The 25469-nt window shown below is 34.6% G+C and overlaps 1 protein-coding gene across 6 annotated transcripts in view; it reads left to right on the forward strand.

Annotated features, from left to right (window-relative positions):
* The window catches only part of LOC119082548 (protein sickie), a 239638-nt gene that overhangs the window by 109864 nt on the left and 104305 nt on the right, over nucleotides 1–25469 (forward strand). For 5 of the 6 annotated variants that reach the window (XM_037192062.1, XM_037192059.1, XM_037192060.1 and 2 more), the window contains one exon: nucleotides 9464–9720. In XM_037192062.1, the coding sequence (XP_037047957.1) occupies nucleotides 9464–9720 (257 nt within the window). Of the gene's footprint in view, nucleotides 1–9463; nucleotides 9721–16971; nucleotides 17046–24366; nucleotides 24555–25469 lie in introns of those variants that run through there. The other variant, XM_037192063.1, reaches the window with a different exon arrangement.

Below are 25469 nucleotides of genomic sequence, written 5' to 3' on the forward strand. Positions count from 1 at the left end.
GAGTCCATCGCTCTACCGATTGAGCTATCTGGACGATTCAGAATAATAAGCCCTAGTTTCAGCTTAGTTTGGCAAGTCTCGTAACAATAAAAAAACTTATAACGAAAGCTATTGAACCATACTATTACTCAACTCTATGAAATCTGGGCAAAAAACAAAGATAGAACAATGTAGACTAGTTAGAACAGTGGAGATGCTTTGGTCCATTCATAAAGTGTGCACACTAAAAATGGAGAATTTTAGACCCGCCTCTCACTTGCACGCAAAAATGTCTCATTTTTTCCGAAAATGCCAGAAGCGCACTCTTTTGTCTAATCCCCTAAGAAACTGTAGGTATCTACACTGTGCGAAAATGCAAACTGTTGTACGTCTTGACGCCTTTTATACAGTGAGTGTGTATGTAATACAACCCACCTGGTAGACATAATATTACTCAGGACAAGTTACGGACCACGTAATAATGTTTGGACTTTTGTATTGCATTCTTCAGTAAGTTCTTCCTTCCGTATTACTAGAGAAAATTACAATGAACATTTACCCTCAGACTACGAGTCTTTTGTGTAATTCTTCTCCGTCCGCTATAAGTTTTGTCTCTGTTTATAATAAGCCGAGCTCATGTTCGTGATAAAAACACTTTTATTGTGTAACATTTTTGATTAAAGCGTTCACGCCATCCAACAATGGAATTTTGATAAATTTTTTTTTCACATCTTTTCAAAATTAACAGAATTCTTTCTCTCTGTGTGATGTTAATGGACGTTTAAAACTGAAATCCGACATATAGCATATAGCATCAACAGTTTGATGCAACCGCAATAAATCGTCAATAGCAGTTCCTTTATCGTTTCTTTCCCATTTTCTTTCATTATATTTGCTCGGTTCGAATGATAGTTTGCAGTAAATTGAAATCCGTATCTTCGTACACACATTCGTCTAGAGAATTATTTTCTAAAAAGCAATTTTATTGATTGTTGCTATTTACATTCCTCCTATGAACTACTCTTGAAGTTTATCGGTTTGTGCGGTGCGGTTGTAATTATTATCAGTAGGGTGCCACCAAGTGTATTATATTTCATTTTGCTGCCACATACGCTCTCCGTTCTTCAATGATACCACTACACAGAGATATTTATTTCCAAATGTTTCGATTAAATTCGTTTCTTGAATACGTGGATATTCCCAACCATTGTGTACGAGTAAAGTTGATACGATTCACGACAATAAAAAAATCTCTAACATTGGGTTCGTTAACACATCAATCAAGAGCTTGGATTAATAAAAAAAAGCCAAAAGTTCAAAATTAGATTTGGGTTAAGACATAAAAAAAGAACTTTGTGAAACAAAGTTCTAAATTCTTTTTATGGCCATTTATACATACTAAACGTATACGTTTTTCAAGTACCCGTCTAAACTCATTTGCAATTAAGAACCCACGAAATTTATTGTGCTTGAAAATGAACACAGAAGACGAAAAAAAAAAAGTTCCAAAATAATTATACAAAAGTCAAGCAGGTACGGAATGTTTTTGCATGAAATCGGTGGAACTTTTGTTTTATTTAATTAAGACCATGACTTTAAAGAATTCTTTGAAGTTTCGTTGGCTAAAATCGAATTCAGTTCACTTCATAAAACATTCTCTGTGCAAGAGAATGGATAGACTAAATTGTGCTGTTCGTACGCTCTATACTTACTTATACATTGAGTATATAGATTTAAACAAAAAAAAAAAAAACTTTTAAAGACTAATAAATAACTTCGAATGGATTAGAAACGAACGAGCAACAACGAAAAAAGAAACAATCAAATTACATGATTATTACTTAAAAACCGTAATTAACGTTCAAACAAATAAATTGAATAATTTATTTATTACTGCTTTGCATGACACTCCATTTAATGATTGTTTCACATACATATATATGATTATACACCGTGGCCGTTTAAAATGTGTAACTATCAGTTTTTTGTGGTGCGCGATAATTTAACATTCTAAATGCACACGAAAATGTTACGATGACCATAAATGTAATATATTATAAACCGGAGAATGAACGAGCACACACAGTTTCCAAATATGATTTGATGATTGCATACTCACGAATTTTCTACCTTTACCTAAAGCGTTATAGAACGATACAAATTACGGACGGTTTTTTTGTGGATTAAAATTATTATTCAAAAAAATTATTCTTTTTTTTGGAAATGCGATGTTGAATTATAAATGTAGAAGCACAGACTTGTGCAGTTCGGTTTGTTGAATTCGCGAAAAAATACGCAACTAAAGTCTTGTAAACATTAAGGTTCCCACGCTCGTAGGTTGCCGCACTTTGGTCACCTGCATGATTCTTTTAGAAAACTTTCTTTAACTATACCCTAGCTATTCATCTGTTATCGATGATGATGACAAAAATTATGACAAACTCTTGGTAATATGGACCTTTATAGTAAAACACACGTTAAAAAAATTGAAGTACAAGATTTGAAATCAATCGATTGAAAATACTTTGATCGATGGAAGTAATCAATGCACTTCGTTGAAGTAATAGATCCGATAATAATACTGGTCATATGCTTGCCGTCTGTAACAGGTTAAAGACACTAAGAACTGCTGAGTCAGAAGCCTTCCATTAGTCATATGTTCTTCAATAATCACGTTGTGTAACCAATTGTTTAACCAACTTGTTTTGGTGTTCGTTTTAGTGTTCCCGAGGTTAAACCATTATGTCATGTGTGCAGTGTGATTAATCCTTTTCTCTCAGTATGCCTTGAAAAAACGGCATTTTGTTGTTGTTTTGTCTGATGAGAATTCCGGGAAGAAATTTTCTTTTTAGAGAAACGATGTTTTCATGCCTTGGGCATAAATTACGGAATTTTTCTCGTAATTTGGGCCATTAGCATGGAAAGTTGAATACGCATCTGTTGTGGACTTTTGATTGTCGCCCTCACTTCGTTCGGGCTACAACTCGCGAAATTGTCTAAAATATACCGTCCACGGATACGTAAATATCTATTTCGTAAACTATTTCGTAAAGTTTTCGTAAACTATTTCGTAAACTATTTCGTAAACTTTTCGTAAACTATTTCGTAAACTATTTCGTACACTTTTCGTAAACTATTTCGTAAACTATTTCGTAAACTATTTTGTAAACTATTTCGTAAATTATTTCGTAAACTATTTCGTAAACTATTCGAGATGGCATTTTCTATCTTCCAGAGGTGAACACAACGGTTTCCATATGTGCAGGGCGTGATTAACAATTTTTCTCCACGAAACGAAAACATCAATTTGTAACACAATTTTTCAAAACAAAAACAAAGGAGACATGTACCCCACAAAAATACAATCGCTTCAGAATCGCTTCGGAATGCATTCGGTGTAGAAAATTTCCTGTCTCCCCCGAACTGTCATCAGTCAAGGAGTGGAGAAAATAAGGTTAAACACACAGCACATATGAAAAATGTTGTGTTCGCCTCTCAAGAAAATAAAAAATTTCACCTCGAGCGATTTGCAATCCTTGCTTCGTTCTGTCAACCTCGGTAAACAAATAATTATTTCATAACATTTGAAGTTTCAGTTGAGGTGAGAAAATTACGAGGAAAATACCGATTTTCTTTTACTTGAGTTTTCAAAAATCTTTTACTTCATTAGTTTTCACATTTATGTTATTATAAAACACGGCACTATCTACAGTTCATCATTTATTTTTATGGATGATGACAGTAACAAATGACTTACCATTTCCATTGAAAGTGCTTTTGTCTAAGTGAAATTGTCTTTTTGTCATATGCAAAAATGATGTGTTCTTTTCTAAAAAACGCAGGACGCACCAAAGTTAAAGAACTGCGAAATGCAATAGAACTCAGAACTCAAAGTTTTAAAAGATCTTCTTAGCACTTACTCTCTGCCATTACTGTAAATTTGATAAAACTATATAATGTGCTATAACCTCGTCTATTTTGGTTCGCTTACCATTTATAAACATTCTAGCATTGCGTCATGTGACAGTTATTGGAATTCCTTTTAAATATTCATAAAATATTTTACGACAGTGCAGGCATGCCTACGATATAACAATTATTTAAATATGAAGATTCATTTCATTCATTCATTACATTGCATGATCACATAGCCGCTGTAGCGAATCCATTTGTTGGATTAATTTTTATTTTATTTCAATTTAATTTCGTCTTAAATTTATTCAAGAATTTATTTATCTTTGTTTCTCGGAACCATAACTGCGTTTAGATTCGGGAATTCGGTAATTCATTTAAATGAATTATCTATGAAGGACACCGAAATATATTTGGCGACATTCTAACGTCGACCACTGAAAAATGATTATAGATTCGGCGTATCGTGTCATGGATTTCACAAAAACTATTTATTGTTTTTGCAATGAAGCTGTAGCTGCATATATAGAGTTAGACTCACTAAGAATTATAGATTTTTGTTACTCATGGGTAAAATATACATTTCAACCCACCTATCTAGGTTGGAGGTGTCTCTGTACCTTGTGTTGCAATGACTAGTGACGCACTTCATGGACTGAATTAGTGGTGAAGCATGGAACAAAATTTCGTTACATTTTTCAGATTTCTAAGGATGTCGTTAAATTTCTCGAATTTCGTTAAATTTCACAAATCTCGCTAGATTTTGTTAAACTTCAAAAATTTCGTTAAATTTCACAAATTTCGTTAAATTTCTCGAATTTCGTTAAATTTCACAAATTTCGTTAAATTTCACAAATTTCGTTAAATTTCACAAGTTTCGTTAAATTTCACAAGTTTTGTTAAATTTCACAAATTTCTTTAAATTTCACAAATTTCGTTAAATTTCACAAATTTCGTTAAATTTCACAAATTTCGTTAAATTTCACAAGTTTCGTTGAATTTCTCGAATTTCGTTAAATTTCACAAATCTCGCTAGATTTTGTTAAACTTCAAAAATTTCGTTAAATTTCACAAATTTCGTTAAATTTCTCGAATTTTGTTAAATTTCACAAATTTCGTTAAATTTCACAAATTTCGTTAAATTTCACAAGTTTCGTTAAATTTCACAAGTTTCGTTAAATTTCACAAATTTCGTTAAATTTCACAAATTTCGTTAAATTTCTCGAATTTCGTTAAATTTGAAAAATTTTGCTAGATTTCGCTAAATTTAAAAAAATTTGTAACAATTTCTAGTCCTTATATCATACTACTTCTTTATGTGGTTTTGCTATGCAACCAGAGCGCAATAAAAAACATCGTCGAATGTATTGTTTGAAATACGAACCAGCTGCTTTCGACAACATTTGCCAGTGTTTTTATTTGACTTTACTTAAGCATAACTTTACAGGTAATCGTCGTGGTACAAAAACTTTAAAATGCACTTCCTTTTCGCTCCGGAACAGATGCACCCATACCTTATAGTCTCTGTAATTGACTAGAAACCTTAAACTTTATTAAAATATTTTCTGTTTTCCATACGATAAACGGCAGCTTCTTTTACACAAACTTTGTTTATAACTTATAATCCGAGTTAAGCGAAAGTTTAATTCATGGCTTAGTCGCGCAACGAGACGACCAACCTTAACATGCTTTATATTGACTCTTGTGCGGTTCGTTCATCCTTTGAATAACATCGAACGCTGTGATGAGCAATGTATGTTAAATATATACATTTTCGCTTTTCTCACAAGAAAAATGTTTAAATTCTCCACGCTGAGATAAAAACAAACAAAATAATTATTATGTGTGTGTCTGATGACGTCGTCGATGTGTCGGATATTGGGCCAGACGGATTTTTTATTATTTTAAATTTAATTAAAAACAAAAATTATTTTATAATTGCAGATGAAATGCTGCGCTCATTTATACTTGACAATAAATTTTTCAGTTTTTTTATTTTTGGTAAACTCAATACACAAAAAAAAAGAACCAGTTCATATATGGCACTGTCTGCCTCGGAGTAACAATTTCGTTCAATTAACAATATTGATTTTGTATAATTAAGTTGTGTACACAATTTTCATGGCTGGAGGATGATTGGAATGTTATTTAATTTCTCATCACTCAGCGCGTATATAAATTTTACTCTCCAAAGAATGTACAAGTACCACACACAGTATATATATATATACGAATGATTAGCCGGTTGTATATAAATGTACGCTCCACACACCGTACATATTTTGACACATATCAAAATTTGGCATTTAAATCGAAACGTTGATGTGTCATTGAGTCTTACACACAATACATATTTAATGACTTTACTTCTCGGTAAATTATTGATGGTTATTTTCGAGATGAAATTAATGTGATTTACATTGTGTGGTATGCGGTATGATTTAGGACTTAATCTACGCTCAATATTGTACAGATGATAGATAAACGAGTGGACTGGAGCTCCATTATTCAAATAGAATTAGGGAGATGAAAATCAGTTCATTAATTGTCATAACGGATGACCAATAGGATTTCAATGGATTATTGGTTATATGACATGGGATAAAAGGGGTTTCATGTTCATGTTTGCACTTAATCTTTGCTGTATCGCTTCTCATTTTATGAGGAAAATATATTTTAGTGAACTTGAGCTCTTCACCTTCTAGAGATGGTGTCATAGCTAAATCTGTTATTACATAGAATTGATACAAAATCTTCTACTTCAATGGCTTTAACATAAGGCTTGGTACTTGTAAAACAATCTCTAAGGTATACGAAGTCCGAACAGGTGAAATGGAACAGAAATCTTTTTCATACCACGCGTCAAAATTTCAGTATAAGTATCTGTTGTGGCCCGTTAATTAGACATTTTCGCTTGTCGCCGTCACTTCGTTTAAACTACAACTACAATATCACCTAAAATCTACTGTACACAACAGATAAGTAATAGTTATTAATGGTTTTTAGGCTTTATAGGCCGAGTGTGACAATACACATCGTGTGCCTATAAAGTCATTATGACCGAGTTGCATACAGCTTGTTTCTAAAAAAAACAAAGAAAGTTTTACATTTCGTCACTGAGTGGAGAATATAACTAATTCATACCCTGCGTATTTTCCGTCTTGCCGCAAAGTAATCTATTACAACTATTGTTTAAAGAATCGTTAAATTGGATGTATATTCTATTACTTCATCACTTTTAACATAAGGTTTTTCTATATAATAGATCACAAGGTAGAGCGTTTTGTGTATCTTTGTTGTCATTGTCGTTAACAGATGAGTCAATTTCTCAATCCTGTTATTCTAGAGAGTCTACAGTATTTGTATGGTTGCCCCCAAATTTTTTTTAGAAATTTTGTATTTAATTTCTAACCGGGATCCCGGATTTTTTCTTGAAACGGATATTTTAAAGATCCCATGGAAAGTCCAATACAAAATTCTTAAAGAATTATAAAATTAAACAAAATCTTTAAAACTTGAAGAAAATCGAAGAAAGTTTCAAAACAAAAATCTTTAAAAATAGTAAGATTTTAGAAAATCAATAAATGCTTAGTTGATGGCTCTCGGGCTTCTATTCCATAATACCTATAATATCGCTTCAAACCAAAATATTTTGAACTTAAATTCGTGTTACCAATTAGCATGGTTACCTTGTGGCGTTTTTATTTAATTAAATAATTCAATTAAAAATGTGAGGTATATTCATAATTCAACTCTGTTACCTTTTCACAATCTTATAGAAAGTGACTAACAGTTTCCAAAAAGTTGTATAGTTAAGAAAAATGACGAACATAGCACTACATTTACCTCAAATTTCTCTTTCCTTAAGAGTGATATCGCCAAATCTTCAGGTGATTTTTTTAACTTTGGAAACAAGCGGTCTCCGATTTTAATGAGTGATAGCTCGTTGGATTCGTCTTTCAATTCTAGGAAACACGTGTCTTTCACTTTTTCTTAAAAAAAATTGTTTTCTTTGAAAAGCGCTCAAAAGTGAAGACATGTCAGGGCAATAACTCAAGAAAAAATTATTTTAAATTGTTGTAATGTTGTACGATTGTCGGCCTTGAAAAGACCTACAGGTGGAGTATACGCACCGCTTGGTGCTAGTTGATCCACTAGAGTTATGACTAGAAATATAGTGAATGTTCGGAGAGTCCGCCTTTTCTGCAGCTTCAATGTACCACGGAGCTGAGTATGGGGTGTTGTAGCTGGCCTCACCCACTATCGTTGCACATATAAATGAACCCAGTACTTTTGGGCTGCAAGCCTACAGAAGTCTTGAAAAAAAAAGTTGGTGCCAAAATGCAGATTTTTTCCTTCTGTCTGAGGGCCCAACTGCCAGAACAGCGTCTGGAACGGTTCTACGTGAGTAATTTTGTATCGTCTACTATTCCCTTACCGTATACGCTTCACTTTGACTCGAATATAGGTCGTTACAACATATCCAGTGTTAGTAATTCTTGTGAAAAATTATTAAATATTTCTCGGAGGATTTTAGTCAAATAAAGTGTTAGCGTATAGCAAATGACCTCAGGAGTCCGGAACAGTAATTAGTTTTTCAATTGGACCAATATTTGCTACGCGACAGGAGTTTGGAAAAACGATACGATCAAGTGGGAGCAAACGGTTTTCCAAACTCCTGTCACGTAGCAAATATTGGTCCAATTGAAAAACTAATTACTGTTCCGTAGTCCTGAGGTCATTTGCTATACGCTAACACTTTATTTGACTAAAATTCTCGGAGAAAACTTTAATGATTTTTCTCTTGATATTACTAATAGTGGATCTGATATATTCGCGACATAGCGAAGCGTTTTTCTATTGATAAGATGAAAGAATAGTAGACAATAAACAATGATTGAAGAAGTACCGTTCCAGATGCTCTTCTGGCAGTTGGGCCCTCAGAAAGAAGGAAAAAATCTACATTTTGGCACCAACTTTTTTTTTCAAGACTTCTGTAGGCTTGCAGCCCAAAAGTACTGGGTTCATTTATATGTGCAACGATAGTGGGTGAGGCCAGCTACAACACCCCATACTCAGCTCCGTGGTACATTACAGCTGCACTATATTTCTAGTCATAACTCTAGTGGATCAACTAGCACCAAGCGGTGCGTATACTCTACCTGTAGGTCTTTTCAAGGCCGACAATCGTACAACATTACAACCATTTAAAATAATTTTTTCTTGAGTTATTGCCGAAAAACTGTTTTCGGTACCCTCTGGCATGTCTTCACTTTTGAGCGCTTTTCACAGAAAACAAATTTTTTTAAGAAAAAGTGAAAGACACGTGTTTCCTAGAATTGAAAGACGAATCCAACGAGCTATCACTCATTAAAATCGGAGACCGCTTGTTTCCAAAGTTAAAAAAATCACCTGAAGATTTGGCGGTATCACTCTTAAACCTAAAATTTTTGCAACCTCTCTTATAAGCTGAACATGATAGGAACCCAACGATCATCGTTTTTAGTATTGACAGAGTATTTAAGATATCAAAACTGCAAAGTACTAACCGACACGATTTTCTATTTTCCAGTACGATAACGTAAATTCCTGTCTGAAAGTGTTGGCCGCATCGAATGTTGGTGGATTAGAGGCAGTCACCACCACTGACATCTGTACTGGTCGTTTGCAAGCTGTGTTAGCTTTATTCTTTGCGCTCAGTCGATACAAACAAGCTTCGAAGCAGAAGTCAGTGGTTTGTACATCCGCTAAGCAGCAAATCTACCAAAATCATACTCAGCAAACTCCGGTTGTTGTCAATGCTACCAGCGAAAATAATATGACGAATCGGTAAGTTTCTTTTTCGAGCTTTCGTTCTTTGTTTTTATTTTGTTTTCTTCTTCTGAGTTTATATATATTAACTATGATAAATGCATGCGTGGGTGTTTATTCGCTGCATTCATGCATTCAGTATGAATTTAGGAAGAATAAGAGGTGCACCTTGATGCGTTTATTCGTATAATTTGTCAGCGAAAACCTGTTTCACATTTGATTAAGTCTTTCTCCGGTGTACTTCGTATATTAGAACTAAGCGTGCATCATGTGATGTTATTGATCGACATCAGTCACAATCTCGTTTCGCATGCAAGTTATGTGATTGAGAACCATGTCGAAGATTCACCCTCTCGAAAATGCACTCAGTTGAATTGATCGCATCTCATACATCACCGAAAATCTACCTTTACTTTGTCATAGACCAATAAATAAAATTTCGGCGCATGAAAACGAGTACACACAAAACTCGCAAATCTAACAATTTCGTTTTGTCGTAATATTTCAAATAAAATCGAGTAAAAATCCGAATGCATTACGTGATAAATGGTATATAAGCGGCTCTAGACATCACGTTCTCCCCTAATTTTTAAGTGATTTGTATAGTTTAGCGGCACGCGTCATAGTAGTTTTCATGACTGATTTCAGCTGCAATTGGAATTAATGTTTAATTTTCCCATACATTTGAGTTAAAAGAGTGGATATTACTCTTCAATTCTTCAATAAATAATTTTACGTAACAGAAGAAGGGCATGCCAATGCAATGGTAAATCTTGAACGTGTCTCGGAGAATTTATTGTTATTATCTGCGGAAGTGTGTGGTTTTAACAATGGAAGACATAAAGAAATTATCTTGAAATCAGTTGAATAGCGTACGCGCATTATGCATAGGGCGCATATAGGGTCGACCATCATATCCAGAGAAAATTTGGATTATTGTAATATACGCAAACATTAGTCGAAACTTACGTTGATTTTATTACCCTTTCACCGGCAGCAACCGGTATGTTTGTTAGTAACGAATCTGGTACTTCTTTTTACAGATTAATTTGAAATCTTTTACTTCATTAGTTGTTACATACATGTTGTATGTCCAAATAAGTCGAGCTTCTACGCTTAATTTTAGCTGTTTACAGTTGTCGATAACAGATGAGAATACACTCAGCTCGAGTGAAAGCTTCTGGGGACTAGTTGTCGTCCGCTTCTGTACGGCCGATCGGATACGATAAATTATTAAACCATAGAGGAGGTGTTGGTGTCTCTGGTTGTTGCTTAGCGTCCGCAACCAATTATGAAAACAATTTATTGGTTTTGGATGCTTTGCGGTCGACTGGTTTCACCAGTCATCATCATGGCTATCTATTTTGAAACTTTGTTGATTGGTCCGTGACCATCAACTACTTCCTGCCTAAAACGGAACCAAACCCAAAGACGCTTTCATCAGGCCAACTTAAGTTCTCCTGAGATTGCAGAATCTCGCCTCCAACCATTACACTTTCCTCGTCAACTATCCTTTCAATTCACATTTTCTATTTGTTTTTACACCAACAAACCGACCGACAGTATTTTAGCAAACTCATCACCAAACTACATGTTGATTGTGTGAATCCACACCAACACCGCTCGATTTGAATTTGCTGAACAAGAGAAGATAATTAAATTATTCGAAATATTGTTGTGAGTTACATAAAATCATCTTCTGCAACAAGCAATTCCATAGCAACCCCAAAAAAACAATGAAATTTTCGTAATTTAATGTGAAATGCATCAATCTTCAGTTTACTATGAGTATAACAGTTCCGATACGGCAGGGAAAATATGAGTTATTGTATTTCTGGTTACAATCTTTCAAAGATACCGTACACATATATGTGTGTACGCATCACATGCACGCACTGTGTGTATTATAGCTAATAATGTAGGAGTTGTAAGGGTGAAAAATAAACGGAAATTAATCGATAAATAAAGGGTGGGAATTTGTGTGTTTCGAAAAGGACAAAAATATTGGAAGACCAATTTCGTAAGTGGATTAATCGGCTAAATTGCAGTTTAGTGGAACAACCCCGATTTGAACGAAAGTAGATGGGATCGACAGGCAGAGGTCCCCTGATGACGAAACAACAAGATTTTGGGCGCGGAAGCCCCTCCCTGAGCCGCCAGGGCCCTCCAAAGTTTTCACTTTTTTTCCAATTTTCTCGTGTTTTTTTGACGGAATCGACAGTAGAAGGTCCACTGATGACAAAACAACTAGAATTAGGAAGCAATAGCCTCTCCTGTGGCCGCCAGAGCACTCCAGAGTTTTCACACTTTTTCCATTTTTTGCGTTTTTTTTTGAAGGAATCGACAGTATGAGGTCCACTGATTACAAAACAACAAGAATTGACGCGCACGACGTCCTTCCAAAGGTGTCCCGCCTCCCAGAAGAAATTTTCCTTGTACGAAATGCCGAAGACTAAAGCTTACGACGCCACGAAAACAACGAAAGACGAAGAACCCTCTACTGCCACCGACTCAGAGACGGAATAAGAATATAATGACTGCAACTAGATACATTCGTAATTTCATTGCAATAAGGGCATCAGTACATATAAAACACAAAAAAATGACGATTCCGTATAAAAAACGCAAAAATTCGAAACACTGTGAAAATTTTGGAGGATCCAGGCGGCCAGGGGAGAGGCTATTGCTTCTTCATTCTTTTGTTTTGTCATGAATGGACCTTCAACTGTCGTTTCCGTCAAAAGAAACACGCAAAAATTCGAAAAAGTGTGAAAAATTTGGAGGGCCCTGGTGGTTCAGGGAGGAGCTTCCGCACCCCAAATCTTGTTGTTTCGTCATCAGGTGACCTTCCCCTGTCGATCCCATCGACTTTCGTCCAAATCGGGGTTGTTCCACTAAACTGCAATTTTGCCGATTAATCGAATTTTCTGATATTCACTTAGCTGCCGGACAGTCGGTTCATAAACGAGATTCACTCTTCTTATCAGTAACAAGCAGTTAGATAGTTTTTTTAGTCACATGTCATCGATATCTCAATTTAATAGAGTGTTAACGAAGAGATGTTTCTGCTCAGTTAAACGTAACTGACCTTTATGGTTATGTCATAATGTGAGAAGAAACACAAAATGTTCATTTCGAAAATTTGTACTTAAAATTTCGATTTATTTTCATAAGTTTTTGACATTACCCTCAAGGTCAGTTAAATTTAACTGATCTTCGCTCTCCTTTAGTTGTGTATAAGGTATAAGTTAGGTGTGTAAGAGACTGAGTAATTTAGCAAAAATTCTATTGAGTAACAAAATTTCATAAATCTTTCAAGTTAGTCCATTCATTTGCGGCTCAAAACGGTATGTGTAGCAGTAGCTTGTCTATACATCTTTTAGGCAGAGAGCCCAAGACATCAAGTGAGAATTGGTCTTTAAAAAAATATTTTTTTTTTACAAATTTTGGAAATTGGAATAGGCTAAGTCAGCGACACTAAGTAGTAAGCAATCAAAACCGGAATTGTTCGAACAAAATTTTGCTTATGTACACTGTACACACTGAGAAAAAAGATTACGTCTGACACGTATAAACTGTGGTAAGGAAGTTATACGCCAGACGCGTATGCGTGCTAACGTACGACACGTCTTGTATAAAATACGAGTGGCATGTTTCTTACCTTAGCCATCCTATATTATACAGTGACTATATATGGAAATACGTGTCGTGTGTAAGTATGCATACGTGACTGGTGTATAACTACCTTACCACACTTTATATGTGTCAGACGTAATCTTTTTTCTCAGTGCAGTGGTATAGCGTGTATAAAGAACTGATGTGCATGCGAGCTCTCGGTCTATTTTTGTTTACAGTTCAATATTTCACTGTTTTACGTAGCTGTCTATTCCTTTTTGCACGAGTAAATATAATATATTTCAGCCACTGTAACATCCATTACCCTATTGCTCTCTGAATGATGACCGGTTTAAACTCAATGAAATAAAAATCATATTTTACGTACCAACGGAACCTCCATTTATATTAAACGACAAATTTTTTTTTAGACAAAAATCTGATCGAAAAATCAATATTTGATTTATAGGCGAATCTCACTATTCAGCATGCATCGCACTATACTTTCATTTTCACTTCCACTTATTTTTCGTGTGTACGATATATCGAATACAACCTATATATCCCTTCAGCCATATCCACCATATACTTATTTATGTACCGAAATATACCCGAAAAAAAATATTAACCCCTAAGAGGTAGCGCCCTATTACCGTAAATCATGTGACATGTGTAAACTGTGTTATTTGTATATGCAGCAGCGTAATGCTTTCACATCGAATTGTAACCATACTGAGCCAATATGATTTGTTTGTTGTTGTTATTCTTGTTGGTGCAGAAGAAGTAGTAAAATTTCATCACAACGATACGAAATTGGTTGAAGATAAAGGAAATGGTATAACAGTTGTATGTCATCCAATTTCACTTCCTACAGACACGTCTGTCGTTTATAGCATAATACTTAATACACTTCGGTTATTAAACCGTTTTCGTATAGCGATCAACCTTTCGTATGCAAGACGGGTGTAAACACTGTAAAATGAGACTAGCCATTCATGCGTGTATGACGAATTGATAGACTTTATTGCTAAATCAGCCCTTCATTTCGCAGACAACTATTTATCAAATCTCTTATTTTGATTCAAGCGTTACAAACAGATTGTTACCAAATCTATTACTTCATTAGTGTTAACATACGATTTACTATATAAGACATCATTGGTCTGTGCTCTTTGCTTCTTTTTGTCGTCTCTGTCGGTAACAAATGAAATGTGGTGACGGGAAAAATCTCCGAGTGTATTATCGTTGCAGCGGCGATAATATCGTTTCATGGACGATAATATCGTTGCTGGGACGATATTATTGTTTCAGAAAACGATATTATTGTCGTCTGATACGATAATATCGTATCATAAACAATAATATCGTTTCAATCGGCGATAATATCGTTTCATGGGCGATAATATCGTTGCACGGACGATAATATTGTTACAGAAAACGATATTATCGTCCGGAAAACGATATTATTGTCGTCTAATACGATATTATCGTCGCTTGGACGATAATATTGTTTCATGGGTGATAATATCATATCAGAAATGATAATATCGTTTCACGGGTGATATTATCACTGCAGAAACGATAATATTGTTGCATGAAACGATATTATCGTCGCAAGAACAATAATATCGTTTCAATCGACGATAATACTGTTTCATGGGCGATAATATCGTTGCACGGACGATATTATTGCCGATTAGTCTAGTCGATCAAACGTTCTAAAACTTAGTTGATAATTTTTTTTTTTCTCACATTGTCCAATAGTTAGTCTATGTAATTCATTGCACATAAAAAGCGTTTTAACACGCCGAGCGATCTGGCCCATTGCCCCGGAGCGAAGCGGAGGGCCGCAATGCGAGCCGGGCGCCGGAACGGTGTTGGTAACTTAGGTGTTAATTTTTTTTTCTCTCGCATCGTCTAATAATTAGTCTTTGTAACTTTTATATAAAATATTTAAATTTACAGAAGCAAATTATAGATGGCAACTGAATTCACCCTTCAATTAGAAAGGTGTTTGGTTTGCCATAGAAAGATAAAAGATGGGTTCTGGAGATATTATCACTAGAAATGGAAATAACAAATGAATGGAATTTTCAATAATTTTTAGTGAATAATTTAACTGGACTACTGGACTACGTATAACGATAATATCGTTTCATGGGCGATAATATCGTTGCAGGGACGATAATATTGTTCCAGAAAACGATATTATCGTCCGGAAAACGATATTATTGTCTTCTAATATGATATTATCGTCGCTCGGTCGATAATATTGTTTCACGGGTGATAATACAATATCAGAAATGTTAATATTGTTTCTTGGACGATAATATCGTTTCACGGGTGATATTATCGCTGCAGAAACGATAATATCGTCACAGCGACGATATTATCGTTTCAAAAACGATATTATCGTCCCCGACGATAATACACTCGGAGATTTTTCCCTAGCCCATGAAATGTTTGAACGTTCAAGCACGTTCAGTTTACATCCTTCTATTTGCACTTTTGCAGTCATGCTTCTTGTAGTACAGATGACTTTACTTACCAGCTGATGCTACAAAGTACATCAAACTTTTATCTCCCATTACGTCAGTGGAAGCAGGTGGTTGAGTCGTCGTGAAGCCTACACCTACACCTACAACCATCCCACACTTTATACCTCGATCATAAGCAAATGAAACGACGAAGACGGTTAGCAACTGAATTATGCAAACACAAGCATTTAATGACAAATTTACGAGACCGAGAAACGTTCTCCGAGGATACAAAGATTTGTTGTTCGAACAAATATTCAAATTTTTCATTACAGCCCGAGACTGTGTGCACACCAACGGTAGTACACCATACTCTTGCACTTTTCTCATTTTAATTTAAAATTATTGCCTGATTCACGTTTCCATGCGAAACGCGCTGGGTATAATTGTACACGCCATTGCACAAATAACAAAGAATGGCAAGAGAAAATTCTCTCTAAAATTAAAATTATAATCCAAAAACTTAAGAGTTATCGTACTTTCATTATGGAAACAACGACGAAAAAAGAATATTGTTCAACCGCTTGTTGGTTTCCCTTTCAGTTTAATATTGTTCTGAATGTGACAAGGTTGGAAAATCTTGCCTTGCGTTTATATATTTATATCCAACAAAATCAACAGCAATGAAAAAAAGGAATTATTTGAAGCCGAATGTTTAGCATGTAAACATTAGATTCGCAATTTTTCTTCTTCTTTTATTCCTATGTAAATAGGCAGGGTTCAACGTCAGACAACAATACAGTAGTTTGTATATATATTATGAGGATGCATAAAAAATTAACAATAATGTGTAAAACGTACGACATTATGAATCTGGTATTTAATCATCAACGGTGTACACACAGTTCACGTACCAATGTCAAATAAAATCTCTGACCAACCCAACACGGAACATATACCTCGTCTATATAGATTTATAGCTACCACCATAGCCCGAATCCTTTGTATATTCCATCCACATTTTAACATTGAAAATAAGCTAACAGAACCGTCTAAATCCATGGTAACAACATCCAGCAATGTGTTCGTTGCTATGGTCTTCCACACCGCTATTCACATTAAAAGGCCGTGCGCTGGCTGTATATACCATCAACAGTTTAGTTTCGATTCGGCAACGGTGCTGTGCGTACGCGTGTCGTGTATACTGTTTCAAGAGTTTGGTATAAAGTGAAATGATGAGATTTTCATTCGGTAAAAGGAAAGCTCAAGCAAAAAATGAGTTTGAATTTTGAAAATGTTGACTTCAGATGGTTTTGATTGAAGTGATACTGAGAGAATCTATTAACGAAAATTAATTTTTTTTTGTGCAAATTGACGGGACGATTCGTTTCGTGCGGTTCAGTTGATGTCGAGCTGATTTAATTAAATTTTTCGTAAAATGTTTCAATAAAATGAACTCATCTCATAATCGAATATTATGTTGTGAACGAAATATTTAACCAACCCCGTTATTTATGTAAAGAATTTTTGAATACATGCGGCAATGTCGTCGTCGACGTCGTGCTATTATAATATGTGAATGAAATTTTTAATATCCCTTTTTATCCCTCAAAAGCATCTCATCTGTATTACATACGCGGAGTGTAATTTCTAATAACAGATTTTGAAGGGTTCTGTTAAGTGTAAATAAAATGAGGCTTCATCGTCCTCTCTATTTATATGGATACATTAAACACACATATACTGACCTTTGTGTATTTATAACTCGGGATAACATAAACAACCATTTTCAAGCACACTCCTAACATTTTACCGTCTAAATAAGCGATATGCTCGAAACAACAATTGTTTTACGTAAATAATAAAATTCAGGATTGTGGCTTCCTTCCTCATAGATCCGGAAATCTCTTTAAAATAAACAACAAATATTTCGACCATTTTTTTGTGTAAACATCGAATGCATCCAGTTCAATTTTAATTCCATTTATGCAATTCTATGACGGAATTGAACAGTTTATTGCCTCTTTTTAATTTGAGGAGAAGAAGAAGATTATTAAACGGAAAACAGAGTCAGAGTTCCCACGGCTTAGGAAGGCTCCTAAAATTAAGAATTTTAGGAAATTTTAAATGCAATTTTAGGAGATTTGGAAGGTAATTTTAGGAGAATTTTAGGAGGAATTTTTTAAAATGTGGGAAGTAATTTCCGGAGGAATTTTTGCTCTGTTTCTCATACACTTCGTAAAATACTAAAAATGTTTAAGAAAATTGACAAAAAGTTATTTTTTTTTGTCAAAACATATTTTTCTGACGCCAGTCTCGACTCGCCAGCAACTGATCCTTTATCAGGTTTTTCTTGTCGACTGCGCCTTTCGAATTAACAAGATTCGCCATAATTTTGTTTCCATCATTTATCAGCTCTTGTGCACTAAAAAGTTTTTTTTTCTACTGGATGTGGAGAGATTTCTCGATATCGGAAAGTTTTTCTGAACTCGATTTTTTGTTGTGAAGATGCTTTATTGAGATTATCTTCCGACTCTTTATTCTTAAGAAGTAGTACCTTCTCGACTTTTTGTTGTTCGAGAAAAGTAAAGTACATTGGAGCACATCTGGAAAATACGTCGATTCATTAGGAAGTCAGTGACGTTTATATTACTGCTCTTCTTGCAGTTGGGCCCCCGGAAAGAAGGAAAAAATCTGCATTTTGGCACCAACTTTTTTTTCAAGACTTCTGTAGGCTTGCAGCCCAAAAGTACTGGGTTCATTTATATGTGCAACGATAGTGGGTGAGGCCAGCTACAACACCCCATACTCAGTTCCGTGGTACATCGAAGCTGCAGAGAAGGCGGACTCTCCGAACATTCACTATATTTCTAGTCATAACTCTAGTGGATCAACTAGCACCAAGCGGTGCGTATACTCTACCTGTGGGTCTTTTCAAGGCCGACAATCGTACAACATTACAACCATTTAAAATAATTTTTTCTTGAGTTATTGCCGAAAAACTGTTTTCGGTACCCTCTGGCATATCTTCACTTTTGAGCGCTTTTCACAGAAAACAAATTTTTTTTAAGAAAAAGTGAAAGACACGTGTTTCTTAGAATTGAAAGACGAATCCAACGAGCTATCACTCATTAAAATCGGAGACCGCTTGTTTTTCAATCACCTGAAGATTTGGCGATATCACTCTTAAACGTTCGAAGTGACACGATAGTCGCATCTTCTAACAAACTGCGATCCTCGATAATGTATTTATTTTCGCTAAATCCACGTTCAGGATCGCTATTTGCATGACTCAAAGAAAGGAGTGTTTTCGCAAGTTGAGTCAGGTTCATACAGAAGTTCAAATTCATTGCCGCATAATTTTGCTGTTTTTACCGTTTTTAGTCTTTCAGTATTATTAAAAAATTTCTTCGAGAGTGTGAGCTCATTTTAGGAATTTTAGGAGTTTTAGAAGATTTTAGGAGATTTTAGGAGGATTTGGTCCATTTTATGAATTTTAGGAGGAGTGGGAACTCTGCAGAGTGTAACTTTGAGTGCTAAAACAAGTGTTTTTGCATTGGCAGAAATAATCCAAATATAAGAAGAATAGTCATTGATGTATGTACGTGAATGTTAAGCGAATCATAAGAAAAATGTAACACATTTGTACAATGTACAGCGAAAATCTTCTTAGAAAGCACAACTACATTTTCTTATGATTCGCTTAACATGATCATGTATAAAGCCAAGACAACTTATTTTTTGTGAATATCTCAGCAATTTGCTGTCACAAACTTTTGAATCCGGCCAAGGCAACATTTTTTGTGTATGGCATATAGAAAGAGTTCATTCCGTCACAGAATTGCATAAAACGTCTTGTCAACCTCGGTTTCGCCTCGGGTTTCATAAATAACTATTTGTGTCTGCCGGGATTTTTATCTCTTCAATGCGAAACGAGTGGCAAAAACAATTTTTTATTGATTTGCAATTCCAACACTATCTATTGCTGTTGTGGACGATCGTCTTGTTTATGAAAACCAATTAATTCGCTGCATATTCAATTAAAATGTTATTCTTCATCATAGTCTAATCAATTGTTGCGGAAGAGTTCATTCAATTTGAACAATAAACAAAGCTGAGTCAAGCTAATATTTTCTTATTAATTCGTTCAACTCGTCGATGGGGAATCAATTTATTATCACTTATATGCCAAGGTTGCAAGGGTTCACATATACTATATCTATCGAACGAACAATAAATTTTATTGGAAGTTTGTATGCAGTTTTTGCAACAATCATTTTAGTTGAATGGAAGAAATTCTGAACTTTTGACAAAGAGTTTTATTTGTTAAATACAGTTTTTGGCATCTTTCTAAGCCCATGAAGAATAAGGTAACTTTGACTGTTTGTCTACTCTCATAAAAGAAATATTATTCTTCAACAAAAGTTGCCGAATATTTTTTAAGTCTTTTTGTGGGCAAATTTATTTTATCTTGCACAAAGAACGCTCAATAAACATATGCTATGGATATCTGATACTCATGACAAAACGAAGCAATTAGCTATGCAACTGAATCTTTATATAACAGAGGTATGTTGAAACAAATGAAGTAAAAGATTTTGTATTAATACCTCGAATGATAGAAGTAATAGATTCGGTTAAAAAATACATAAGAACTCTATAAAAGGATATTTGGTTACAATATTGACAACATCTTATTCCCTGTGGATCTGTGGCAATAAACTTGTGACTCATTTTGAATCAAGGCAGACATAGGACCATTTGAAGACCACTCTTCCAACCTGCCTATACTTTGGATTTATTCATTTTCTGTGTTTTGTTTTCTGCGAATTTACTTTTAAAACATTTTCTTTATCGAGTAATTAAAATTGACTAATGATGGTTCCATCAGCACCGTACGGTGTGTATTATCCACACTTTGATTTATTTATAGCGGTCGATTATTCAATTTCGAATGAAAAAAGAAATCAAAAGCGAGACAGATCAGGTAGAAAAACTTTGGAAACGGATAAGTGTCCCTTTGAAATTGTTCAATGGACCGATTCAATGTGCCGAAAACTTTTTTTTCTTTTCTTTTCATAACAACAAGTGGATTATGTCACATCTTTCGTTCAAAGAATTCGCTATAGTGTTTGATACTAAATCCTTTACTTTATTCGTTTCAACATATGCTTTCTCATATAAGACAACACCAAGTAGAGGTCATCGCTCATTTCCGTGGTCAGTCTTTGATAAATGATTCGAAAAAAAATCGTTTATTTTTCAGATTCATTCTTGATCTTGCTCTGAGTACGAAAAAAATTAGAAATTCTCCACCGAGCATATGTGTCAGATAGAATTAAAAGTCGGTCTTTTACATCTGTCAAAAGTGACGTTTTAAACGTCAAATGAAAACAAATTTGCGAAATTGTCGCAAAATGTTTTATTTTTCCTCAATTCTAATAACGAAATAGAAATGAGGAAAAATAAAAAAATTTTGGGTCCATGCCGTTTTTTAAATATTCGTTTGACGTTTAAAACGTCATTTTGACAGATGGAAAAGACCAACTTTGATTCCAACAGACACATATCATACAAGGTCAATTCACTGCATCTGAAATCTATTTTTACATAAAAACATCAAAACGATGAATGATCTAATCGTCAGCTGCTATTCAGTATGTGTGTACAATGACCAAGAAGCGTGAACATTATTTATTCGTTTCATTTTAGTGTATTTTCATCCGGCAATTATCCGGTATTTACAATGTACTCAGTGTTGCCTTCCATGCGTTTTCGTTTCTGTAAATAACATAAATTTCGATTCGTTTGCCAAAATGAGTCCATAAAATTGAATAATTATTTTGGTGTGTTAATAATTCGATTTGTCACATTCGAGTGCGTTAGATGGACTAAATGGAGAGGAGACTGAACATACACTGAATGAGTTTGCTTGTTTATTAAAGTCGTAAAATCTGTGATGAACATTATTAAAACCGGCCATTACGCTTCACAAACGCTAAGTCATTACACAGTTTTAATGTAAAGACAATGGCATTTAGGGCTTCTGATAATAAAAACTGAGATATGAACGGTATTTAACTGCTCGTGGAGATTTTATGCGAAAACTTTCTTCTTTAATTTTTTCTATGTTTCTTTACCAGTCACTGGTGACACAGGATGGTGAGTCCGACCTGAATTTTCCACCTCGAAAATAAAAAAAAAATTAATAAAAAGAATCACAATCTTCGTATAAAAAGAAGCCATGCACTGGCAGAGAAAGCTATAAACTGTACGGCTGGATGTCCAAACTTTTCCCATTCTCATTGGTATAGAATGAAAAATAATCGCTTAGGCTTTCCGAATAGAAAAGTATGAGACAAAAATATAAGCACGTAAACAACACACACAGACCCAGGCCGCATAAAACAAAAATTCAGAAACAGCAATCTTATGAAATGATTGATTGAATTAATTTTCCTCAGCGAAAGAATGAGGGATAAATAAATCTACGTAGAGAAGACGTAGAAAAAAAACAGAATGGAGGAAATACTTACGCTATTTCGGTGTGTATCGTCTTAGAAGCGATGCATGCACAAAAATTTCGACATTAAAGCAGCAGAACGGGGATTTTCATATTAAATTAGATTTATCTGGGATTTTGTTGTTTCCGGAAGAAACAGATATTTCGTGTTATTAATATTAATTGACTATGGGAGAGCTCTGGTGTTGAGGTAACTTTTTAATGAATCACATTTTCGAATCGAGGTGACAATTTACTTTCCAAATTTATGGGCCTCCGATTTTAATAATTGTAAAAAAAATCTGTTGCTTGTATGAGTGGGAGTTGGTACACGACACCATCTTATGAACAACAAGTTACAAGAATCTGGAATTGAAAAATGTTTTGCTCAGATTCAATTCGATTCGGACATGGATGTATTACATTCAGTTACCGCCATCGAGGTAAATTATTTTCTCCTTAATTATCACGAAATTCTCAGAATCAATAAATCTTAGTTACACGAAATATAATTACAATTCCCCATCAATTTCATGAAAATACAACCTCAACCGTTGAGCGTATCCCGTTTCAAATTCACGTACAATACCGCACGCATTACCCACGAAATAACCCCATAATGCAAGGGAACTTTTGTCAATAGAAAGATTTGTGAGCCATCATCTTTGCGAAATTACCAATCGAGTATTTCTATTGACGGTCGATTAGGAGTGAGTGTGTTTACGATGCGTCCAGAAGATCCCATTTTTCGATTAAACATTCAATCATTTAAGATGTTTTGTCTGACAAAAGAAAATATGTTCGCCAATTTGAAGAGAATCGCTGTAAGGAAAATAGAATTACATGTTGGCCGAGGTATTGTGGGCGGGTAATACTGTCTTTTGTAATAAGTAACATGATAACAAGTTTGTTCGTTTAATGTGAAGTTGTCGTGATATATTTTCCCAGGGCAGAACTGGCTCGAAAACGTCCCTCGCAGCCTACATACAACTCATTTGTATAAGGTCAAAAAATTAAAAATTTTCAAACCAAAATTCAAAAGGCTCTTCGGGAATCACCCGACTTTACAGCTTGGTCAGTCCGGGCCTGTCTTTTCCGTTCATTGTAAAATTTACATATTATTACACTTGGTAATAATAATAACCCACGTCCAAATGTTCAATGTGACATAAGTCATACTTTCAAATACGTTTTTCTCCGGCCTCTGACCAGCACCAAACTCGAGTGAGGGCTCATTCGACAGCACTAAATGAGCACTAAATGCGCACTAAACGATAGGACTAATCCCAAAATAGCACCAAATGGTGGCGGTGTCAACGACGTGTACCTATAATCTATTACCTCTTTTGTATATAGTAGTGCTTGCTACAAAATCTTTTACTTCCTTAGTTTCAACATTCGATTTGCTGTATAAAAGAACACTTGACAGAGCTCATCGATTATTTTTTGTTGTCGTTGTCCATAGCAGATGACTCCTAATTCACAACTTATTGTATTATTTTACCGATTTCAAATTTATCCAAATTCACTAAACGTCTTAAAACGCTTCATTGTGACTAAATGTTTGATTTAGTAGAGTTGTCAGCTCTCCACATGGTATGGGTATTTGTGGTGTCATACTAGTAGCAATATATATTAGACTATGAGCCCATAAATTCCAATTTTTTTTCTTACGAAATTTTTCTTTGCAAAATTGTTATGCTTCAAGCACAAAATATCTACCGCACACACCACATTAGTTCATATTTTAGAAAAATGTCAAGCACATAAATTGAACAGATGTTCCGTATGCGAGAAGTAAAATTGAGAAGAAGAAAAAAGAATTTTGTAAGGAAGAGAACGTTGTGATGAATAAAGTGCTCTATGTTTTTAATTGTTCCATATAATAAAAAGGGCTGACAGGTTTTATTATTTGATAAACAATAAAACTAAGTGTTTATTACGTAGAAGAGACGTCGAGTCATAATATACGTAAAAATTATGTGTACAGTGACTGGTTGACGCATAAAAATTTTCTTAATAAATTTTTCTTTTTTGTGTTTATTTATCGCGCATTGTTAAACAAAAAAGAACGTTTCGTAGGCGTTAACCCTTAACGATATAATAAAAATGTCGTGGATCTAAAGAGAGAAACAGAAAGAATGGAAGTGGAAAACATTTACTATTTAAAGTCATTAAAATAAGATAATGGGCAATTCATCGTCTTCACATAAAAGTCGAAAATGTCGTAGTTTACCGACATCACCGGAAGTAAAAAGGTAATAAATGTCGTCAACGAATATAACACTCATTTTCATAAAATTATTTGTTGGTAGTTGGTTACGTGATTTTTTTTTAACATTTTTCAGCCTTGTACCTACCGATCGTAGATTCGGTTGCCACTTTTTGATTTTCGATTCTTCCAAGTCAAAAGTCTACCGTTTTCTTTGTTTCACTATTTATGTAAGCAAGACATTCGCTCACTGTTTCGATCCGAGAGAAAATTGAATACTTTCAAAAATACAAGGTCTCATCAGGCCATGGTGACAGTGATGAGCACTTGTTACAATATTCTACTAAGAACACCACAACTATTTGCTCACGAACAAGTCTAGCGAATCATACTTGAAATGAAATGGCCATGGCTACAATGGTACTTGATACAATACTCTAAGAACACTATACCTATTTGTTCACGATCAAGTCTAGCGAATCATACTTAAAATGAAACTTCAACTCATCATCAAACGTGCTAACTCGTGGCTAGTCTGTTAAAAAGACCTTTTATTGGTCTATTTTATTGTCACATTATATAACGTGTCACTGAAACACTGACAATATGTTTTAAATGAAAGTAAGCATCTCATTCTCTATATGGTCATGCGTGCAATTTATTTGACTCGGTCATTCCAATCTCACTTTTAGTAGTGTAATGATTTAACCATTTATGTGCATAAAACTGCTATGAACAGACTCAGCAGTTCCACCATTATTTTAAACAAGAAAACTGAATACCAAATGACCAATCAATCACGATTTAACATATTGTCAATCAATTTCTCTCCAATTTATCGCATACCTGCAGCATGTCTAAAATTTAATTTTAATTTTTAAGAAAATGTGTGAGACGGCCGTTAAATGTTTTCGATTATTTATGCAACATGCGCAAGATCTACGTTACAGTAGGTAGTTTA

This window comes from Bradysia coprophila, unplaced genomic scaffold (assembly GCF_014529535.1).
Source record: "Bradysia coprophila strain Holo2 unplaced genomic scaffold, BU_Bcop_v1 contig_476, whole genome shotgun sequence".
NCBI lineage: Eukaryota > Metazoa > Arthropoda > Insecta > Diptera > Sciaridae > Bradysia > Bradysia coprophila.